Source organism: Cuculus canorus, chromosome 3 (assembly GCF_017976375.1).
Source record: "Cuculus canorus isolate bCucCan1 chromosome 3, bCucCan1.pri, whole genome shotgun sequence".
Lineage (NCBI taxonomy): Eukaryota > Metazoa > Chordata > Aves > Cuculiformes > Cuculidae > Cuculus > Cuculus canorus.
The window spans coordinates 6,681,462-6,706,428 of NC_071403.1; the positions used below are offsets into that span (position 1 = coordinate 6,681,462).

General features: G+C 34.9%; 1 protein-coding gene across 1 annotated transcript in view; it reads right to left on the reverse strand.

Moving 5' to 3' along the window:
• CSMD1 (CUB and Sushi multiple domains 1) overlaps positions 1-24,967 on the reverse strand; it is a 1,155,040-nt gene that overhangs the window by 143,301 nt on the left and 986,772 nt on the right. The window contains exons 34-39 of the mRNA XM_054063646.1: positions 22,868-23,071; positions 21,647-21,771; positions 20,928-21,024; positions 16,827-16,931; positions 6,249-6,367; positions 1,458-1,527 (exon numbers count right to left, since the gene is read on the reverse strand). Coding sequence (XP_053919621.1) covers positions 1,458-1,527; positions 6,249-6,367; positions 16,827-16,931; positions 20,928-21,024; positions 21,647-21,771; positions 22,868-23,071 — 720 coding nt within the window. The remainder of the gene's footprint in view (positions 1-1,457; positions 1,528-6,248; positions 6,368-16,826; positions 16,932-20,927; positions 21,025-21,646; positions 21,772-22,867; positions 23,072-24,967) is intronic.

Genomic DNA, 24,967 nt, shown 5'->3' on the forward strand with positions numbered 1-24,967 from the left:
ATGCCAGGTATTACAGTGATATATGATCTGGTGACAGAATTGTGATGCTCTAATACTGTGTATTGTGATAATTGTACCCAAAAAATGAACATAATTTACTGGTGAGATCACGCAAGACATTGAAACAAAAGAGGAAGAACTTCACTTAAAGATGAAAAATCAGTCTCAAACTTCTCCAGTATCTCTAACTCACTGCAATCTTGAATATATTAATTTGTGAAAAGAACAGATTTTAGTTCGTGTTTCTAGAAAAATCAACATTTTAAGGGTTATAATAGGGGGGAGAGAGTAAAGATTTAAGAGTTTGGTTTGTTTTCTTGGGGGTATTTTCACTTCCATGACAGCAAAATTTCATGAACTAAAGGAAAACAAAATCGATGAGCACACTGCAAACAAGAATGATATTGAATATACAAGGTGAATATATACAAAAAAGTCTCCACCTTAACCCCAAAATACACTTTCCTGAATAAATTATCCATTTCTAAAATTGATTTGAGGAAACTGCAGAGCTTCCATATTAATCAGAAGTGAGTGTTTCTGTAGAAAATAATACATAGGTCAAGGAATCTTCAAAATGTTAATGTTGCTCAATATTGCCCAGTGTCTTCCCAATCTTTTAAATTCCTCATAAATAGGAGGGTAAAAGAAACAGATTTTGCTGACTTAATATGCAAGTTAAAAGCATTCACTGACGAATGTATTTCAAAGCTGAAGCAACAGAATGTCTTGATGGAGATGTGCTTCACTCCCCTCCATTGCTGCTTTTTCTTGAAATCAGCATGTCAAAAGACACCAAAATCTTGACTTTCATATATGTTGCTTAATCAAGAAACAATGCAGTAGGAAGATTATTATCTACACAGGGAAATCTCCAATCTGTTAGGTAAGGTGTTAGTGTGCTTAAAAAGGAAAGTATTTTCAGCTTCATTTTTTTAACTCAGCATAGTTTAGTGACTTTCTCAGATGAAATGAGCCATCCTTTTCTAGACCCCTACAACTGATTTTCATTCCACCATTAGGCTTGACTTCAGAGCTGCTCTCTTCTGCAGATAGACCGCTTTCTTCTTTGAGAAGCGTCCTACTCTCACTGCATGATCTGCCTTGTTTTTGAGAAGGTTCTCCAAGAGGAGCACGCTGCAAAAGGAATTTGTTGACTTCCTCTGCTTTCTGAAGAACATTCAGCTTGATTCAAAGCAGAGTACTCAGGACAAGCTAAACGATGTTAAACACATGGGTTTTCTCCTTTGCCCAATCACAATATTTTTTTTAAATAACATATACGCTATATATAAAGAAAAAATATTGCAATGTTTCCATATCTCTTAGATACAAATGAAAACTCAAAAAAGTTTTGAATGAAACAGAATTAAGTAAAGAAACAATTGGCATGACAAAGTTGGGAGTTTCTTCTAACTGATGTTCAGAACACACTGAAAACAAGTAAGTATTCATACCAATGCAGAGAGGAGATGGATAGTTCCAGCGTCGAACTGTTCCTGGCATACAAGAAATATGAGAACGACCCTGTTTGGAAAGGGTGAAATATTAGATTACAGATACTCATTATCAGATTTTCCAGGAAGGTAGCACTGCACAGGACCTCATCTTAGCTGTGCCTATTGATCAGCTGCATTATAATTCCTCTTATGAATTTGTTACATGCTGTTTTCAAACACTTCAGGCTTTATGTTCTTAATTTTCTATTGGATAAATGTTCTAAACAATTCCTCCTTTGATAACTTGAACACGTCTTCACATTTTTTTACTAAATGTAAGTCTGGTTATAACACAGAAGCAGCTGACTGTGCATTTCCATGGTGAAATTGGTTCACCCCCTATTTCAATTCCAGGTTTCTCATTCACAGTGTAAGCACGCTAGATGATTTTTCAGACTCCAACCTGGAGTGAATCAATCACTGCTCTGAGTGACCAGTAGAGAAACAGAGGACTTTGTTCCACATCTGCTTGGTACAGATGGTAGGGATGTGTACCGTGCTAAGACAGTCACCCCCAATTACAAACTGATCTTGAACTCTCACATGGTCTCAAAACACGACCCACTGCATACATGCAACACCTTGGCAGACAGCTATAAAAGTACAAGTACCTCTTTGTTTAGTTGTCGTGTTTAATTTACTCTGCTTATTTTTAAGAAACATCACAAGAACTAAGAAGAACCATGAGGTGTCTGGAGAATGGCATGGCTGTAACCTGCAAAGCTAAGGGTGGCTGCCCAAGACCAGCTGCAAAGTGCTCCCAGCTTTGCTTGCACTGATAACAGTTCAAGCTGGAAACTTAATTAATGCAAGATTTTTTTCCTTTGTCATTTTTTTCCTCTGAGGAACGGGTTATGCATTCTGCTGTTGGAATATGAAAACTGAATAAACTGGCAGGAGTGAAAGATATAAAGACTGAGATGTGGGACTGACAGTACAGTTTAGTTCCTGTTTTAATCATTTGGATATTTAAGGTTGGGCAAGTCACTTAATACACATGGTAAAAATAAACCAGAGATTTTAAGAGTCTAATATTTAGTAAGGTAGCACATTTTTCAAGAAAATATGAAGGCTTATTTAAATACTATTTGTCCTTATTATTTGTCCTTACTATTTGTCCAAGTTCTTATAGAAATCAGAAAAAGAATAAGCAAACTACAGTAAAGAAAAAAAGATTTGATGAAATTACTTCAGCATCATTCAGTATGTTTACAAAAAAGAAGCTACACACATCAACTTGAAGAAAGTCCATATAAAATTGTGTGGAATTGTATGGAATAAAATATTTTAATTAATAATTCAGTTAAGAGTATTTAGACAATCAGCTTCTGAAAGACAAACTAAAGCATTTACAAAAAATGACTTGGAAGGAATAAAAAATCAGTTTTCATTAAAATTATGTAAATTAAATTGGTCTTTTTCTTATAAAAACACTACAAATTGATAACAGTTCAATAAAACACTTTGGTTTTAAGTAACCTTTTCATTTTAAAGAAAAAATGTGCATACAATTATTGCGTCATCTTAGTTACTTCTAAAATGGATGAGGTTAATTTACTTAAAGCAATATTCCCTGTTTCCTTTTATTCTCTCTCTTCCTGGTCTTCTATGATTCCATGTCTCTGATGTGAGTCAGGGGGAAGCCGTAATTTAACTACCACAGTCATAGAAAAAAGTAAAATGGCCTATAAAAGATCTTTTGCAAAATAAAATGAAATGATTTCTCTGGCTTCAAGCCTCTTCCCAACAAGAGCACACTCTGATTTCAGTCTTTTAAAGTCCCCTCCTGGGGGGAGACAATCCTACAGCTAGCAATTACCTTTCTTATGCATCTCCAGGTAGTAGTTTGAGCTCTATGACTTTTCTGGTAAGTCCCAATTATAAACTAATCCACATCTGATTGTTATTGCTAGCTGTGAATATGTTCTCTAAAGACTGAGGGTAAATTCACAGCTAGAGTTGAAAAAAAAATAATTTGCAAAGTTATGCAAACATACTGTGCTCATTAGAACTTTAATTTTTAATTTAGAGCCATTTTTACTTGACTTGTCTGAGCAAAATACTATACATACTTGTATATGCACTTTCTCACAGCAAAAACCACAGAGCACAGAAATCTTCATTAATATTTTGAAAAGATTCGAACTCTTTTCTTTTGAATTTGGATATTGAAGGTCTTTTGTTTTACACTGTGGACAAGATCATCAAATTAATTTCCATATAAGTCAGATTCCACATTTAAAATTAGATTTGCATATGTATAGAAACAGAATTCAGAAACGCAGTTAAGGAACAAAATTCTATGAAATTTTAAGAAAAGAATTTATTATAGGATCCTTGTAGAAGTACCAAACCAAAAGTGCAGTTAGTCATATTCTACTACAGAAGAGAGCTGCAAACAGACAAAAGATGTATTTGTTTGTGACAGTGACACACAGTGTGTTAAAAGTTTAGCATTAACACAGATCAGCATCTTATGTGCAGATAGCACAAATACACAATTATTTTATACTAAAAATGTATTTATGAACTCACATTTCTTTTTTTTCTAAGCCAAAATAGATCCAAAACATCCAGTCAATGCTAACAATGTGTATCTTCGAAAGGTTTCCTGTACTCATTCCAAATACTTCTGAAGTATTCACGTTCTACTGTTATGACTCCACCTCAATATCTCAGCAGTACTTTTTTAAGTACCGATGGAAAACCCAATGATGCTGTATCTTGAGGGTTTATGTATTTCTAATCCACATCATAAAAAATGGAATCATGCCCTTTTTTTCATATGCAAAATTTAGTTGCATAGTTGAAACATCAGGGAGAGTATAGTAAGAACTTTAAATATGATGGGCAATACAGATAGGATTCAACCCACCAAACCTAAGCATTTTAAAGTTAGAAATCCGTGTTAACCTTGTTGTCCTAATCAAAGAAGAAAGACAATACTTATAGAGTATTTCAAATGCACATTCTTTAGTATATGTACCTCCTTAACTTTTATCTTCTGAATTGACCTCCAAAACAAAGTGTCAAGATGCAAACTTCCTATCAGGAATAGTCTCTGGCTTGTGATAATTACTGAACTATGATACTTCACCAAGACCAAAATCATGCCAGCACTCCATCCTAACAAATAAATAGTGCTGAAGATTAAATTTCAGTTCCTATACCTTTGCCTTGGCTATTGCAACATAGTTGTATCTGTAGAATATGACATTTCATCATATACTTAGTTCAACAGTACTTTGAAATAGAAAAAGGTTAATGGTTTATTAGCAGTCTTTGAAGGGACTGTGTAATAAAAATATGATATAAAATCTCTCCTTTTGTTACTGACATTACTGCTACCTATAAAGGCTACTACCTACAAAGGCTACTACCTACAAGGGCTACTACAACTGAAAGATAAGGGAAAATAAGTTGAATTAAGTCCAAAAGTTTTAAAGCAGTAGCTATTTTCAAAACAATATAAATTTTCCTTTGCTGGAAAGAGAAAACCTTAAGTAGTTTATACACAAGCCATCAGCTGGCTTGTAAGCAATCCTCAAACCATTAAATGAGCAGTGAGTGCTCAGTATGGCTGAAGCAGGCTTTATTCTGCAGTAGGATACTTGTATGACAGTCTTTTTTTGCTATGGATACTGGATGTTTCTGATACAGGCTTTTTCAAGTCATGCTATAAAAGTAAAGAGCATAGATTAGGTTAAAGACTTGAGCCTATATCTGTAATGACTGAAAAAGTAAGCATACTACTGATTACCTAGAGAGACTTTTCAAATGCAGATGTTTCTGCAGCCAGCCTACAGCTAAGACGTTCAATCTGAATCCTGTTTTAGTTTTAGAAGAATGGTAAGGAATACTAAGACCAAAGAATAAGCTTAGATATCCTGAGGGAGCACTGAATTGGCAAACATCAGACAGAAAGCCATGACTTTCTCCTTCTCTAGAGCAGAAGTTGTGACACTTTGCTTCTATACCACAGCGTTCTGCTTTTACACTGTCTTGAGGGGGACCAGTTACCACCGAAAAGACTCTGAACTCACATATTTACAGTGTATCACACCAGTGGTGGAAAATATGTAAATTAATTAGAGAAACTAATGAGGGAAGAAAATGCATTTCAGTCTTCAATTTACATGGTTCTGTAACATTTACAAACAGCAGCTCAATAACTTATCTACAATGGGAACCTAAACCACTGTGCGAACACTCCACATTCCCAATCTGTGAATGAATTTGTAATAATTATTTCCTTGAAAGATTTTTAAAAGTAGATTTAGCATGATTAAAATTAGCCTTAGGAAATAAATTCTACAATTTCCAACCCGAATATGAGCTCCCGTGACGTATTTAAAATTTCACTCAGAAGAACCACTTCCAAAACTGGAAAACAACAGCACAGTTTCAATAAACACAGTTTTAAAATAATTTTCAAGACAGGGCATTTTAACCATATTATTTCCTTGTCCATTTTAATGTTTCTTGCTTCTCAGTGGTATGTTAATCTAAGATAAGGTTTGCCAGTCCAGATTTACTGAGGGCCACACATGCTACACGTTCATATCTTTATAATGTGAGAGTACTTACATAAGCGCTACTTAAATCACCTCTATGGATGCACTACAGACTCTTCCTTAAATGAGGTTTTGGGTGAGTTTATGGAAGGAAGGAAGGAAGGAAGGAAGGAAGGAAGGAAGGAAGGAAGGAAGGAAGGAAGGAAGGAAGGAAGGAAGGAAGGAAAATACATACCTGTAAAGTATATCCCGGCTCGCACTGAAATGACAAAACATCATTCACCATATATCTATCTCCTGATTTGATCCCATTGCTAGGAATTACTGGTTCTGGACAGGCAGCAAGGCCTACAGCTGAGGAAAGTAAACACAAAGACAGAAAAAACATAGATATGTGGACAACAGCCATTCATGAATATTCTCTGCTCTAACAAATTCTTTCCACGGATTTTTTTTTTTTTAAGAGAACATTAATTAAAAAATTATTTCAAGCTTAAACTGAAATTTTGCTTAAAACACAGGAGTTTTCAGAACTTCCCTGCAGAATACAAATGGTATGAGTGAAACACAAAGATTATATACTGTGGCTGTACCGATTACTATGCCATGTTGCTGTCACATAATATTCCATTTTATTGTCGTCAACCAGTATGGTAATTCTAGTATAATAAACAACCTTTTTTTTTCTTTTTTCCTTCTTATACTTGTGAAGGGAATGGAGAAAGAGTGGAAACATTTTATGTATATTCTTTCTCTGCAACAACAGATGAGTAGAACTACTAAGGTTAGGTGGTAGAGCCTTTTGGAAGACCAGTTAAAGGACAAGGGTGTTCCTACAACCCCATTGACTAGAAAGGTGTTCAAAAATCTGAGATTTAGTACTTTTAACCAAAAACTGAATCTTTGCATAGGTGTGACAGGAAAGTCTGTTCTTAAGTATTTTTAAGCCAGGCATTAATAAAGAGAAGATTAGTTTTACAAAGAATCTCCATGATTAGTAATTTCTCAAATGTCTCCACCTAAAGTTGGCAACTTGAAGTACTATTTTCTGGTTTTTGTCAAGTGCATACCACTTTCTATTTTATTTCTTGAGTGCTTATCAAAGAGGATTTTAGACAATAGAACTGAAAATTAAATATCATCTCTGCTATCGAAACTAAAATGCTCTCAATAAACAAGACAGTTCAGAAACTGCAGATTAGTTTCAATAATTCTATATTTTTAAGATTTTATCTGCAACCAGAAGGACCAACAGAATTAGTTTGTCAGTTTATGGTCTAACAATAGACAATATTTTATTTAAAGAAAAAAATCTATTTAAAATATATAATCTTAATCATGAAGTCATTTATTAATTTGAGGAAGCTACTTCTGAATCACAAGCATGTAAATGCTATGTTTTATCAAAATATGATGGTCAGAAGATAGAACAGAATGGAAATAATTTTCACAATGTGTGAGAACAGATCTTTAGATTTGGCACAAAGTTCTGAAAAAATAAAACAAGAAACCCCAATTTTTCCTGAATGTGATATTGTGTGCCCTTTAGCTCACTTGTATGAAGAAATTACTGACTAACTGCTACAACTCTTGCTGTCATATGAAATCTAACCTCTTTGGTGACAGTAAGTACAACTGGACACAGTGTTTAGTACAGAAATTACATGATAGTTGGCTTTACTCTGATATCTGACATTTTGGAGTCTGTTGTTCCAGATGGTTCGTTATGAAACAATAACTGATATTGTTCGGAGAACAATATTTCTACAGAAATACAGTTTTCTTTCAGATAATGCTGCTTACACATTTTGACATAGACAGGGTTTTAACTTTTTGCACTAAACTTTCATATAGCTACTTTTCATCACTCAAATATAGATGCCTTACAAATCTTAAACACATAAAGAAGAATTTTGTGTTTCCCACTTCAACCACTTCCAGACAGGTTTTTTTGCAGCTCAAAGTAGAGGTATAGTTTCTAATAAAGCACACGGAAGTTTGAAATAGCTTTTATACTTTCACCTGAAATTGTGGTTGCTGAATCATTTCTTTTCTTTCCTGGAAATATGTTCTATCATCTTGTATGTTCTAAGTCCTGGGCCATTGAGTCTTACTACATTTCACATTTTCAGGAATAAACAGTAATAATGACAAACCATTCTGAAGCTGACAGTTATCAAGGTATGAAGTTCAGTCTTCATAAGAACTGATGCAAGAATTATTAAACTGAGTATTTTCTAATCAGCACATATAGAATTATCTAATAGTTGCAAGCTACAAGATCTCCTTGAAGTAGTTCCTTTCTGTTCTAGAATGTTTCATTTAGGGAAATCTAAATGTACTTTAAAGATTTTCAGCAATTCTATCACAGCATTTAAGAATTTTGATGTTCTACCAATACTATCATCTTTGAAATGATGTCATGGTGACTTCATGTGACCACTAGGGATTTCATGTGTGGTCATTATGTGGAATCATAGTGTTCTAAATAGGCATGAAGATAGCTGCATTAACTTCAATGGTATGGGATTTTTTTGCAGTTTCCTAGTATCAGGCTTTTGCTCAATCTCTATGTTCTGCAAGACCATAAACGTGTCCATGTCTGGGAAATTTCTTTGAGTACAGGTACTAAATAGCTGTGATCTGCATCGACACAAACTGAACGTTTACTCCAGCACTAAGTGAAAGGTAACATCTTATTTCAAGAATTCATACTACAGCACATAGACGGTTGTTTACTATAATAATTTGAGAATCCAGTGTTAAGACACAACTTAAGTGAATCAAGTCTTATTTCTGCATTTCCCTACCCTTCTGCTCTTGGATGGAAAATAAAATTTAGAAAGATCTTCTCCATTATTAAAAAAAATAATAACTTAACAAAGATATCGTGACCAAATTTCTTATAGATACAAATGTACTCTACAAGTTCTTTGAATACAAATCTGAGGTTTACTTCTTGCCATCAAGAGATTTGTACTTTGGCTGAACTCAGCATTCTCCTCTGCTGAGAGTAACAGGACTTCAGTCTTAGATCTGTATGAATAAAGTAATTTCTGCAGATTTTTCTGAATTGCAGAAAGTTTCATAAGAGTCACTCTATAGCAATACAAGTAATGTGCTTGTAATATAGCTCTTTCTATTATTAGTTAAATAGCATACAGAATTTAAATAGGTTATGATCAAAATAAAATATTCAAAGTCATTTTCCGTGCAACTGTTAGAAATGGTATTGCACTATGTATTTTATCTTTAACACATTGTAATAGCTTGGTAAAACCTTTTCCTTTCTGCTAGCTGCTTATACTTTGTATAATACTTTGCATAATACTTTGCCCTTTAACAATCCTACTTCTTTGGTTTGATGGTGCAACTTATCATATGGAATATTCTATCAGAATATCACAAAACACTATGCAGAACCCACTCATAATTGACTTTATTTGATATAGGTGATAATAAAAAGGAAGATTACCTCCCCAAAAGCAAGGAGAAAGTTGCAAACAAACTCAAATACTGTTCTGAACCCTCACCCCCATCATTCTAATAATTATATAATACTAGTATAGTTTAGTTAGAGGACTAGTTTAGTTGGAACTGGTCCAAAAATCTTGAGAGAAAGCAAACAAATTCTGGTATATGGGGCAAACTAGAGAACTTAAATGTGCAAGCACTCTGAAATACATTAAACTAGATTGTATATCAACAGTCAGTAATAAAGAGAAAACATGTTAAATGTCAAGTCTAAGCAATCAAAAAAGGACAAGGATCACTTAGTGCATGCTCTTCTGAGCTCAGCTTCTGCTACACAGTACAAGAGAGAACACATCAATGTCAAGAATGATAACCCTCTCCCTGACCTTCCTCCACTTACTGCCTGCTAAATACTTTCCTGGCTCTGCTGTGGCATAAGACAAATATGCCTCACTCCCATAATTATATACATGCCTACAATTACCTCAATTCTGTCGAAACATCACTGCCATTGCTGGCAGAAAGAAAGTTCTTGCTGGCATATCTGACAATGTGAGTGCCCATTAGTGTCCATTTCAGAAAGCTGCACTGAACAACACAAGAATTTCTTGACAGCTTGACCAGAAGTCGTCAGGCTATCAGGTTTTCTCTTTTTCTGGTTCTCCCCTCCCAGCCCTATGCGACTAACTGAAACATATTGTTCTTTATCATACTACAAACATCAAGCTGGAATAAATTGTTCTTTCCATTTTGATGACTGTATACATCAAAACCAAAGCTTTCCCTTCCAAAACTGCATGCTTCAGATACCAGCCTGGAAAACACATTTATCTCAATGAATTACTGCAAGAGAGGTCAGGTTCATGTCAAAAGCTAGTACTGATAAGATCAGGACCTGCTAAATTAAAAATGGCATATTTATGATTCACACCTACATTAACATAGGGAAAAAGAAAAGATTTCTGCACTGAGGAGCCATCTTAAAATTCAAGAAAGATCTGAATTTGACCTTATAAAACCCAATATAGTTCTTAGAGGAACGCACTTTCTTCTCTACCGGTCTGATCTTTACCTTTGAAATTTTAGAGACCTTTATGATAGAGATGTACTACAAAAAATAGTCAATGTTCTCTAGTCCCTTCAGCAGTGAATTCATTATTTCAGCTCCTGAGAACCTTTAGCGCTTGGAAGCATACAATAAAGAAGCTTCAGAAAAGGAGACAGTAATTAAAAGTAAGCTTATGTTCTCACATGTGTTACATAGTCTTAGTATAACAGTAAAACAAAAGCTTGCAAAAAGAATGATGCTGAATTATGCCATATATCCTAACTGAAGTAATGAAGCCAGGTGACACTATTAAAAATAGATTGGATGAACCAGAACTTTTACTGAAATATTTCAATTCTACTTGCAAGACCTGGATATATTCACACCTATAGACCTTTGTGGCCTCAACCTACACATCTATACTCCTCACCTATATTCAGTTCTTACTAAAACAAATCTGACTTGAAATGAGAGGTCCAAGCAGCGCTCTGTATCAGCAAACACTAATTATTTAGAGATATTTTTAATTTGTTTGTATATTAAAGAAAACCTTGAAACTGCTACTGCACTAATAAATTAGGTTTTTAAGATCAAGTTTGAAACATCAGTGCCCAGAAAAGTAATTGCATTAAATAGGCACATTTTTAAACCATACGATTTAGACAGTTGTTTCCTTTGTTGATTAAGATTAAAAGAAATTTAATCAAAATGCAGGAATATTAATACTTTTTCCTGTTGTACATATTAGAAATGCAAAAAAAAGCACCTTTTGATTGGGCTTGCTGGTGGTTGTGAAAATAATTATATCATTTATTTTACCATAGTTTGGGGGGAAAAATACAGGCATATGAAAAATTAGTTTACATGACAAATTCTTGCTCTTTCTACAGTTATCTGTTGCATATTTTACAGCTTTGTTTCTCATCATAGATTTCTGCAATCAGTTTAACACCTACAGTTCCACTGAAATAGCAGGAAACAATGCCACACAGCGTCTCTCAACAATACTTAAAATATGTTATGGCCAGAGTGATATTTTTCTAATCTTCTAATTATTTCTTTTAGTTTGAGTGAGTTCATGCCTCTGACAAGCACAAAACAAATTAAAAAACACAAGGAAACAAAGGGAAAAAACACCCATCTAAGTCATCAACTTGACCATAGAATACAACTTGAGTAGGACAACTCAACTTGGACAACCAACTCGCACCTATATTTTTGATTCCTAGCACAAAAATATCCTAAAGTAATGACAGAAAGATATCTTTCACCGTAAGACTTGTGATTTTTTGAAGGCTAGAAAAGGGGAACGTGTCCACTGCCTAGGTTAGACATGAACTTAAGTTTGCAGTAGCAGAACCTTCCCAAGAAAATGAAGACTTACATAGAAATAATCCACAAATGGAGAGGGCAAGTGAAAGATACCTAAAAGGAAGACTAAATTTCTAACAATGAACCAATAGTATTCAATTATTTAAATTATAAGCTGCTATTAGTGGTTGCAGCTTTTAGAAAGTATTTCTGAAGTTCTATAAAGTTACTTTGAAAGAGCAATATACAGTGTGAAATATAAGATATGTGATCAAATGACAGCGCACTAAATAGATTTACTAAAATAAAGCTGTTTTCCCTAACATACTGCCCCTAAACCAGATATGCTTTATAACATTTAGACTGGTGAAAATATCTTTTTAAGTAGAAGCTGTCATCCATTTATTCTAAAATACTAAGAAGATGTACAATTAGTATTCTAGGAATTATAATTTCTATTCTGAGTAAATAATTTAGAGGTGACTTAAGGATACTCTCCTCTAATGCTCCTTACTCTTTGGAATATCTTCTAGGATGAAGGGAATGTTCCTAAGTTATCCTAATTTCCTGATGATGTTATGAAGACTTTTGTTATATAATGTCATTAGGTGTCTGCAAGTTTCTGGAATGGTCAGTTTGAAACAGTTTTGCCTGTTTTGCCTGTACGTTTGGATTTACAGAAGTGTTACTCCAATACTAAAATATGCATAGCTATAAATCAAATATTTCCAATAAATCCATTATTAAATTTTAATCAGGGTCACAGAGGACCCACCAAACTTCTATAGCAAAATTCGTTAACGAAGAACAAAATTACGCTAATCTGAAATGTATGCAGAAAATACGGATAGATGAAACACTACTAGGTCCACTTTCTGTCTACTCTTCCTATTGTAGCCCAATGATACAAGATTTGAAGTTAATTGTACCAGATGTGATCAGGAGCTTCTTGCTGTGAATTGGCTTTTTTTTTTTTCTGGGAATATGTACAGCTGGCATGCTAATTGTTTTCACTGTAATTCCTACAGATCTTCTCACTAGAGAAGAAATTATTTTAAGGTGTGAGGCCATCCCTTCATGGTTCTAGGACTTACAATCTGCTACCCAGTGGATGTTTGCATAGAAAGGAGTTTACTGGTTTTAGTTCTGATATTTTATCATTCTTGTCCATCAAGGAACAATGAGTACACAGCAACTTTCTGTTCACGTAATATTTTCTATTCATATTCAAATGATGCTTATGTATAATTTCAATTAATGCTTACTGGGAACTATATACGTTTAGCAGAAGAAAAACACTCTGAGGTTGTATACCATGAGGGATGTAGGTAGTCATGAAGTTTAGTATTTTGTTTTGTTGTTCCGGAGAAGAAAATTAAACCATGATCTCTGTGGATTTCCCTGAAATCTGATGAAAAATCAGAACAGCTATGGATTTTTATTGTTATTTTTGACTGACAGCCATTGATTGCTCAAGAAAACAACTTCATAAACAAAGCTATTCCCTTTCCACAAAAACCACAGGAATTATACAGAAGTATGTTTGGATTCATAGAAATGTTACTCAAATACTAAAATATGCATAGCTATAAATCAAATATTTCCAATAAATCCATTATTAAATTTTAATCAGGGTCACAGAGGACCCACCAAACTTCTATAGCAAAATTATTTAAAGAAGAACAAAATTACCCAGTTGAAAATGAATTGACAATCGTACCCACCAATTATAGTTATGGGAGTACTAGGTAAAATTTTTTTTTTGGAGTCTTTCTGGCATAATACTGATGATCTTTAGAAGTAATCTATACTGATACCAGCTGTTACTTATTGACAATATATCCCAATAATTTTGTGCTTTCTCTTCATCCCTCTAGTCTACCATGTCCCTTCAGCTTGCTTTCTGTTCAGGAAATGAAAAGGAAAAACTAGAAAGAAAAAGCTTACTGGAACTCTGTCATTCACCTTTGAAATACTATTTTTTTCCCATACACCACTGAAGTTTATTTTGTTGTGACTACTTAAAATAAAAGTACTAAAATAAATAGCAGAACTGACAAATGGGCAAGAAGGCCTTCATTACTGCAAGGTCCAGAATCCATTTCTTTTCCTTTGTCCTCAATGAAGACAAACTGAAAGAAGACATGAGTGAATTCCTGCAAAGAAGCTACTGACAGCTTACAAAAAGGAAGGCAGAGGGCCTCTGTCACCCGCAATGTTTTGAACCCACATTGCTGCTACTCAGAGGACTATCCTTACCATGGAGGTACACAGAGAATTTCAGCAATGGAGACAAACTCCTAAGCGCTCTTCTATAATTCTTTCTATAAACTTCTAAAACATGCATTTGATCAAGAACTGAAACCCATGTACTCACTTGAGTATCACGACCAGTTGCCTAAACCCTACATATATCCTAGCCCATCTCTCCTCTAACATTAAGCATAGCCTCACAACAGTGGTGTCTTCTTCATACATCTGATCTTAAGCCTCTTCTGTTGCTTCAAACAGAAGGTGACCGAATGATCACAGACTTCAGAATTAATAATCAAATTCTAGCATGATCTGCAAAATGCTACATATTTCCTTCTCTGCTTCTTTCTTGATCTAAAATAAAATCTGCTCCATATTAAACAGCAAATCTGGGGATTGCTCAGTTTCTACATTCAGAGACACATACAGCTGTGCTTTATTCCTGCTAGCCCTGCAGAGACCATAGAGCCACGTAAGAAAGGAAATCATTCTTTACTGACAGACTATCAACAGAATAGTTAACTAAGCTCTGAATGCTGAATGTTGTTACCTTGACTTGTACCGAGTTGCACTTCTAAAAAGCCCTGGCCTTGAAATATTGGCAACGCTGAAGTCAATAGATGCTTTAACAGAGCACAGTTGTTGGACTGGCAATTAGGAGAAAAACAAAAGCATAAATCCGAGTGACCTTGTACTCTCCCAAACACTTTTTACTTGTTAACAGAACACATTTTTTTTTCAGGAGTCACAGGGATAATAAAACTGATACAGCAAAAGATAAAAAGTGAACTTTAGAATGTTCATTGTACAGCAACTTCCTGTAATAAATTTGTACTTCTTTATACTTCATATTTTCACTGTAGCTTAAGGGGAAACTCTTGGGAAGGAAAACAGGCTGACCAACTGTGGAGGAGGGGTCTCCAGAAAAAAAAGAGAACTTAGCCAAAATAGGAGATCCTAAAAATATTCTGCAGAAATAATAGTCATATTTTCATTCTGTATCACAGAATCATAGAATTGTTTCATTAGGAAAAGACCTTTAAGATCTTTTAGTCCAACCATAAACCTACCACTAAAACATGTCGCTAAGCACCATATCTACATGCCTTCTAAATACCTCCAGGGAAGCTGATTCACCACTTCCCTGGGCAGCCTGCTACAATTCTTCACAACTCTTTCTGTGAAGTAATATTCCCTAATTTCTAGTCTAAATCTCCCTTGGTGCAACTTGTGGCCATTCCCTCTCATTTTATTACTTGCCACTTGGGAGAAAAGACCGAGACCCTCCTCACTACAACCCTACTTTCAGGTAGTTGTAAAGAGTGATGAGGTCTCCCCACAGTTTCCTTTCTTCCAGGCTGAACAACCCCAGTTCCCTCAGCCATTCCTCATAAGAATCGTGCTCCAAAACCTTCATCAGCTTCATTGCCCTTCTTCGCACATGCTCCTGTAGCTCAATGACTTTCTTGTAGAGAGGGGCCCAATCACCATTAGAAGGTCGTATTTAAAAACCCTACAACATGCTTGCATACAAATGTTTGAAACAAACAGGAAACTAAATGAAAAAATAAGACTATCTTGTGGATTAGGTTTTGTTTAAAATACTTGTTAAGAGCTAATACCTATTCTTTCAAAACTCTGTACATATTTATATTTTATACAATTTTAACATCAATCCTAAGTAGAACTTAATAAAGATCATCTATGTGTCTATTTACTTATGTGTACTTCTTAAAAAGATTAATAACAAAATTAACATTTTCAGTTATTAATCTTGGAATGCATGCAATACAAAACCAAACTTCATATACAAGAAAATTCTTGAATGCCCTTTGTAAGAAAACAGAGCATATGCATAATCAAAAATTAAGGATTTACTTTGTGACTTTCATTAAAGCATTCCTCAGACTCTTAAGTCATCAACACTTTTTTAAAGACTAAAATATTTTTAGCAATATTTATTTATAATTAAAAGCAATACTATACAAACACGCGTGCTGAATTTAGTATTAGTCTATAGTCTTTAAAGTTTTTGAGAGAGGTAATAATAAATATGTGTGTTTGAATTAAATATGATTATGTGAGGTAATCTACTGAAGTTTCTAACACCAAACCTCCATACTTTAGAATAAAACTGCCACCAAATTTGCCACTAAACTTCTTAGGTTTTTCTGCTCATACCACCAGTGATTTAACAAGAGAAGTGTAGTGTTTTCTTTTAGCTCTAGGATTATAACTGTTTTATTGCTATTACAGCAATTTATTTAAAGAAAAGAATCTGAAGGAAAGGAAAGAACAGAAAGGAATAAATCTATGCACGTCAAGGAAAAAAAATCTCTTATTTGTTCTGGTTTAATCCCTTTCAAAGACGTGAAACTAACTCCTTTTTTTTTTTTCTTACCTAAATTTCAGAACTAAGCTGAAATAACTTGGAAAAAACCTCACACCATAATTAAACCTCATTTTTAAAACATCTTTCTGAATTGTCAGGTTCAATTATATGTTGCTAATTTGTGAAAGTTGGTTTTGAGCACTTTCAATGTCACTTCATTTAAAATCTCAGTTTAATAGATATTACTTATATCAGGTTCGTAATAAATAGACTTTTGTAGTCAGAGAAGAAAATACAAAAAAAACTCTCACAAACCCAGAAGAACAATGTAAATTCCCTCCCTCTCCACAAGCATGCTTTTTCTAGTTAGAGTTTAAAATAATAAACAGTCTTACTTTTGTATTCCAGGTGAAAACCAGCTGCTGCCACACTAATGTCTGAGTGAAAATGTAAGTAAAGTTGATTGGAGGTGCTATTCAACAACGCAGGCACAGTTGTACCTGGAAAAATAAAAGTTACAAAATAAACTGTAGCATGCTAATATATCACTTTTATAGTAAAAAGACATAAGCAAGACTGAATCAGGCAGGCTCATTTACTTCTCATTATATGCACAGAAATCTCAAACATTCCCATATGTTTTCCATTATTTTCTTCCGACACAAGAAAATTTAGGTTACAAGTCATGATACTAAAAGTCTATGTAAGTACGATGAAACAAGACTTCATCATGTTCAGATGAAACTTTATTGACTCGGACAGAAAAAAGAGGTGCAAACACACTATTTATCCTCATTCTGAGGGTATGACAGGAAAAGAGGAAATAGCTGAAATACAAAAAAAGAAGATAAAACCAAAAACCAAACAAAAAAATACTAGTTTTATAGCTTTATCATACTCAAATAACTATACTAAAATGATGTGCCACTCCACTAACACTGGACACGTTCTTTGCCACTAGCATTTCTAAGTTTGACATGACATTTTCTTTTTTACCGCATGACTACTATGTAACTTTCTACAGTCTAAAGCTGCAACATCTACAGAGGCTAAAAATTGCATCATTTTCTATGATTACCCTCAAATACAGTATCAAATAGCTAATGAACTTCAATGGTGGTTATATAAGGAATATTTTAATTTCCTGTGGGGCATTTACTGTTTCTATAGTAACTGTGAGCAGCCTATATATAAGCTTGAAATGCCGGCTTAAAAAGAAATGCTGGAAAGAACTATCTTCATGTGTCTACAGTCTAAAATATGGAATGGGAAATACATTTAAATCTAAATCTTGATATAAATGGTGAGGAGCTAAAAGATGACAAGTTGGCCTTTAGCTAAGGTTTTATTGTCTGACACGGAATCTCCAAGTGTGGAAATTCATAGACAGTACAGAGCATTCACAGCAGACAGTACTTACCACGGAATACAGGAAATAGCAAAATATCTTCCTGGAGGGAGGACTTTTCATTGTATCCAAACAGAACTTGAAATACATTTAAGAGTGCTTAAGGTGTTATGTAAGTATTAGGATGTTGACTCAGAATGATTGTACTCTCCATTGAACAAAATTGCTCTTCTGGCAGTTTGGTTCCTTTTAAGATCTGCTAACATGTAACACCAATCTTTTACTTCCTTAGGTAGTGATAATCAATAAGATGAGAAATTATATCCTATTGTACTGTGAGAAATAAATGAGGCTGGAGTTGTTACTTTCATAATTAGCACATTCAATGGCAAAGTTCAGGCTGGTGGCCACACTTCCGAAGCTTGTCTATGAGGATGCTATGACAGTTTCCAAAGGCTTGCTGAAGTTGAGGTAGACAACATCTATGAATCTCCCCTCCTCTACCCAGCCAGTCATTCCATTACAGAAGGCTATCAGATTGATCAAGCCTTATTTCCCCTTGGTGAAACCGTGTTGACTACTCCCAGTAACTTTTTCTTCCAGATGCTTGGAGACAATAACCAGGATAACCAGGTTCTACCACCTTTCTGGGAATGGTGGTGGGGTTGACTAGCCTGCAGTTTCCTAGGCACTCCTTCTCGCCCTTTTTGAAGAGTGGAGTGATATCAGCTTTTCTCCAGCCCTCAGGCACCTGTCTCTTCTCCATGATCTTTCAAAGATAATGGAGAGTGATTTAGCAATAACATCTGCCAGCTCTCTCAGCAGTCATGGTTGCATGCCATACAGCCCATGGATTTGTGAGTGTCTGGTTTGCCTAGATAATCTCTATCCCAATCCTCCTCAACCAAGTGACAATATTCCTTTCTTCAGACCTCCTGTCTTTCCTGAGGGCTGAAAAGACTGAAGCAAAGAAGGCATTCAGCAACTCCGCCTTCTCTGCATCCTCCGTCACCAAGGCACCCACCTTATGCAGCAGTGGGCCCACATTTTCCCTTGTCTTCCTTTTGCTGCTGATGTACTTGAATATGCCCTTCTTGTTGTCCTTGATGTCCTTTGCCAGACTTAATTCCAAACGGGCCTCAGCCTTCCTTGTTTCATCTCCAAATTGTCTGAGAGCATTCCTATATGCCACCCAACTGGCCAGTCCCTTTTCCACCCTCTGTAAACTTTCTTCCAGTTGAGTTTTCCAGGAACTCCTTATTCATCCATGCAGGCCTTCAGTCTCCTTTGCTCAATTTCTTACTCCTGGGGATATGCCGATCTTGAACATGGAGGAAGAAGAGCTTGAAGATTGCCCAGGTCTCCTGGACCCTCCTACATTCTAGAGCCCTAAAAGTCTAAATTTAGCACTCCTGAAGTCCAGTTTTTTAATCCTGCTTACTGTCATGCTTCTTCCAGCCAGGAATCTGAACTCCACCAACTTGGGTTGGCTGCACCTAAGGCTGCCCTTGACTTTCACCTCACTAAACAGACCTTTGTTTGTTAGCACAAGGTCTAGTAGCACTTCTCATTACCTCTTCCACCAATCATGTCAAGAAGTTACCATCTCTGCACGGATTTCTTGGACTGAGTGAGTCTAAATGTGTTATCTTTCCAGCAAACATCTGGGTGGTTGAAGTCCCCTATGAGAACCAGGGCCTGTGATCATGATGCTACTTCCAGCTGCCTGCAGAAGGCCTTAATTCTAAAATACTGCTGCTTTATTGGCTTGTTTCCACTTTTTTGTTCATTTCTGTCAATGAAGTAAAACGATCTCTCACTTAAGTTCACACAAAATACTCTCAGGAAAAAGCAATATGTTTGTCGAGAATATTCTCTCATTAAGCTACTCTGTCTAGAAACTTCACCAAGGAGTCTGGGACAGACTTCATTTTAGTATAGTGATGGTTACTTTTCTGTTCTTTCAGACAAGGAATTTCCACTCTCTCATAATTCCATTCTGTGACATAATTGGCAGCACAGCATATTAACAAATACTTGAGGGATGCCTGACAGTTATCTCAGTTTTTTAAGTCTTTTGTTTTCCTTTTTGATTTAATGGATAGGCTGCATGTAGGAACTGCCACTACTGAGCTATAAGAACAGAGTATCTCCAAATTCACTTGACGAATTTGAAGTCTAATAATAAATGCAGTCTCTTGAAGAGAAAATATTCTTGGAAGGAAGATGCCCACATTGGACTGAGGAAGTGGAAAATATGAGACTACAGATGCAAAGGACAAGCATGGAAGCTCAGACGCTTGGTAAACTTAAGGTGCATATAATGTGATTATCATTAAGTATTCATTTGTAATCATATTTTAAAATAAATTCACCTCCTTTTGGAAAGCAGATTGGCTATTGAAAAGCAGGGAACTTAATTCACTTTTCCAAATAAAAAATAGAACTCTAGTTCCTCTATAGGGGAAAAATCAATTCCTGTTATGTATTTTCTTTTTTTTTTTCTTCTGAATATAACAAAGAAAATTATATTCTGTTTGAAACAATTGTGGCCTTCCCAACTGAGAGAATTAAGAGCCAATCTGTGCAAACAGTCCCTTAATTTTATTCAAATATTCCAGGTATAATTTTATTATGTAAACTGGAAACACATATACTCATCATAAAATTAATCAGTAACAATAAGAAAAGAATTAACTCTGCCTGTCACTAATGACCCTGTTTAGTGAACGCTTCATCTGTTTCCTGAGAAGAAGATCCCTCTTATCCTAACAAGGATAAACAACTCAAGGCTGTCAAAGGAAGTTCTCGAATGTTAGCATTAATTTATATGACTATATCTTTTCTATGACAGGAGTAGATAAGATAAAAGAAAGAATTTTTTTTCAAAGTAGTATCACCTAAATCCCACTAACCAAAACTAAATATTTTCATATCCTATTTTGTTTGGGAAATCTCTCTTTGAATTTGAATATTTACATGAGTACAGCATCTGAAATCTCCTCCCCAAAATAAGAATGTTTTATAACAGTATCATGAATGATGCAATATAGATATTCTCCTTGCCTATATGTGTGAGCAAACAAGGACATGTTCTTTCACACACCTATATATAGAACTGTAGGTTTAAATCAGGGCATATCCTCACCTGAAAAGCTCCCAAGACGCGGTGCTGTCATATCTCCACCGTCATATATTTCAAGAGAGTCCCAATTATGCTCGGTGGCAAAGCTGATGACCTGGATCTGTAAAACACCACCACAGAACTTTTTAAACCAGCTAGTCATATGTATTTTTAAATGTTCTAGAAACAAGAATATAAAAAGAAACCATGCCCAAAGAAAATAATAAATAAGCAGATCCAAATAAAAATACTCACTTGAAGGAATGTAAATTAAGCATTAACGTTCACTTTTTAAGTTGTCATTAACTTTTAGAAAACATGACTCTAGGTAAGCACGAAGGATTTTACACATATGCTGCATGATTATAAATAATTACTCAAAGTGTAAATAAGCAAATAATTAAGATGGTTGCAGACCTCTTAAGTGTCTCAGTGGTAGAAAGTGTTGGTATTTGTATACTAGATTGAAGGATCAGGACCTGCTTTCAATATTCTACACAGTTAAAAGAGAAAGCTACTTGTTAATCATTTCTCATTCATACGCCCATGTAAAAATCAAGTTGCAGAATAAAGATAACCGATGAGCAATACAGAGAAAAGCAAAGCACAAATATTTCAAGTACTCAAAGAAATGATCTTACTAATAGCTTTTTCCCCGACACTTTTAGAGAAATAAACACTTTACTTTTTAAACTGAACCATAAAGTACTTAATATTCCATGCTTGACAGAATGTAGACTTGCCTGAATACCTGATCCCTCGGTCACTATGATTTTCCACACACAATTCAAGCTGTTACCATAAGGTTCAGGGTAACCTGGTGAAAGAATAGTACCTCTCCGCTCAGTAAAATTCCCACTGCATGGCACTGAAAGAAAATATTATCATGGATTATTACAAAACTTAAACCATTTCAGAGAACTGAGAAGTGTTATAATTTTACTCAGCTAATTATAATTCTTTGTTGTAGCATAAACACGTGAACCAATAAGCTGAACTTTAAAACAACAATACCTAAAATATATGGATGATATCAAGCATAAGATACAACCTACATGAATAAAGAATTCAGAAATGAACTTCGAGTCTGTGCAGCCTAGAAAAACCTAGTACCATAGTCTGATCATGTCTTAACTGAGAGTAACAACAAACTCTAAAGGCAACATTAAACACAACCATGATTGACAGAAAACATGTGAACTTACTCACAGCCTAAGATAGTTCCAATATTGGATCTAGCTGGTAAAGCAGTGTGGTGCATTAAACATTTTTACTATATATGCAAGTGTTTCTTTAAGTTTCAAGAAAACAGAACTAAACAAAAAAAAAAAAAACAGAATACACAGAAAATAGGGCACCTAAGTTCATTTTCTCAAACACTCTAATTAATTATAGAGTAAATATTTATGGAAAGCAATGACTTTTGGATATAAATCCAAAGATGGACAGAACACCTTTCAACACTAACAACAACAAAAAAAAAAAAATTGAAGTGCTAAACACTGCAAGTTTATTGACAAACTGAAGAAAATTAGCTATACTTAACAATGCTATTACTATTCAATGTACGCCACGCTTCTACTTGAAAAAAAGAAATTATCATCCTGGGTGACACAAATATAAAAGTACTGTGTAATAAAGCAGATAAAGACACTTCTGGAGAATTAAATTCTGTCTGGCATTCCAAGCTGTAGATGAGTCATGAAAATAATGAATGTTCAAGAAAATGTGCATCACACTTGTTCTTATAATCTAAGTCATTATACGAAACACTATACTGCCTACCAGCCAGCTGGTTCTCAATTACTTTTTGATATGGAAAACTGCTCTTTTAAATTGGGCATGACTGATATTAATCGAATGAGAGTGAATATGTGTGTTAGAAACTACTTTCTGAAACAGTTACTGGATTCTGATTCAGAGATATGTGTGACAGAAGAGATGAATTAAATGTAATTTCTTACCTATACAGCTTGGCACTGTGTCATTCCACTGAGCTAAGGCATTAGGTACAGACTGACATTGGATAGCTTTAGAGCCTTGCAACAGATAGCCAGGACTACACTCAAATCGAACAACGGAGCCTGCTGAAAACTCAGAGCCGATTCTCCTTCCATACCGAGGCTCTGGAACTGAGCTACACTGCGTATCACTCGTGCGTGGAACAGCTGCATAAAGAAAAGCAAAAAAAAAAACCCAGAGATGCCATGAATCCAAACGACAGTCATCATCTAAATAATAAATAGATCCCTAAAAATTCTCACTGTTTTTGTAGGACAGATCTTGATTGTATTTGTTTATTTTCCTATTATTTTCTTTTTACAGACGTTGAGTGTCATGGCAGTTGATATGGACAACAATTGACATTGGAAGCACGTCCTTAGGCATGCGAGGATCAGTGGGTGTTTCAGCTGCTCCCTTTAAAATTGGGATAATAGAGCTACAACATATTTTTTTTATTAAATACAGCAGGTTTGACTTGTCAGTAGAAGTTTCTCATTAGAAGAATGAGAAAGAAGAAGAATGAGCTAAGAAAAATAGTGTGCTGTAGATAATCAGATATAAAACCAATGTAATATTATACAAACATTTTATTTATCATATTGGAGACTATAAAGGGATAACAATATACTCTTCAGGCCATTTCAGTGTTTACAGTTGACAACAACTACTTGTAACAATAATTTCTGAGAACTAATAAACCTGATGTGATACAAGAACAGTTAAAAGGCCGTAAGCAACATTTAAAGAACAAAATAATAAAAATCATTAGAAGTTCATAGGTTTATTTTCCCTTTGGCTTTGTTATTTATAACCACTTCTTTCTAACAGGAATTTTTTGGTACTTACTGACTCTTGGTATTGTACACGTTGTTCATCCACCAAGCTTGTTCTTTTTATATGTAATTTTGCAGTAAGCTAGTAAATGCTGATTTTTAAAAAATATTTACAGAAAAAAATGACAGAAACGTAATTTGTGTGTGATATCACCTATGCTTTTAATTACAATAGAATAAATGTACATTAAAAAAATCTCATGACATACATGCAAATTCTCTGTGTGAAGAATTAATTTCAGGGGATCACTGCCTCTAAATATTAGCAACACCAAGAAAATTGCTTGCCACTTGGTTCTTAATTAATAAAGACACAGACTGGCACAGGAAGAAGAAAAGAAAAAAAACAGGGGATTATAGTTTATTCCTGGCAGATTTTCAAACTCACCTATTTTAAGGATAGCATAAACAGAACCACAGTTATATTTAATTTTACTTTACATCCTTACAAATGATTTTCTTTGCTGGCCTGCAATAGTCAAGATCACTATTCCCATCTTTTCACACGCACACGTATACACACATGCAAACACACCTCTCTGTCCTGCTTGTTAAGCTACCATTTACTAGGTAAAGTAAACAACCTCCTGAAAGGAGATTGTAGCAACGTGGGTGTTGGTCTCTTCTCCCAAGAATTAAACAATAGGACAAGACAAATCAGCCTCAGGTTGTATCAGGGGAGGTTTAGATCGGATATAAGGAAAAATTCTTACGCTGAAAGGGTTGTCAAGTATGGGAAAAGGATGCCCAGGAAGCCTCCATCCCCAAAGGTATTTAACAGACGTGTAGATGTGGTTCTTAGGGACATGGTTTAGTGGTAGACTTGGCAGTGTTAGGTTAAGTGTTGCATTTGATTTTTAAGGTCTTTTCCAACATAAATGAGTCTATGACTCTAACAGACAAGGTATGTGAGCCTATATACATTTATTTTCATATTGATAGCTTTGTATTTTTCTTATTTCTTATACTGTCATTTGCTCTATTCAGAACCATAATTATTTAAGTGTGGTAGCTTTAAGTAATGAGAAGCTTTCTAGAACTTAATGTTGACAAGTTGGATACAGAACACTACTTGAAATTGATCCTGTCTTAAATCTAGTATGAAATATCCAATGCTTTTTATCAGAACATTGGAAGTTCTCTCTTATGTTGACTTGAACATATATAAGTCTATGGGACCTGATGGGATGCATCCCAGAATCATGAAGCAATTGGTAGATGTGGTTG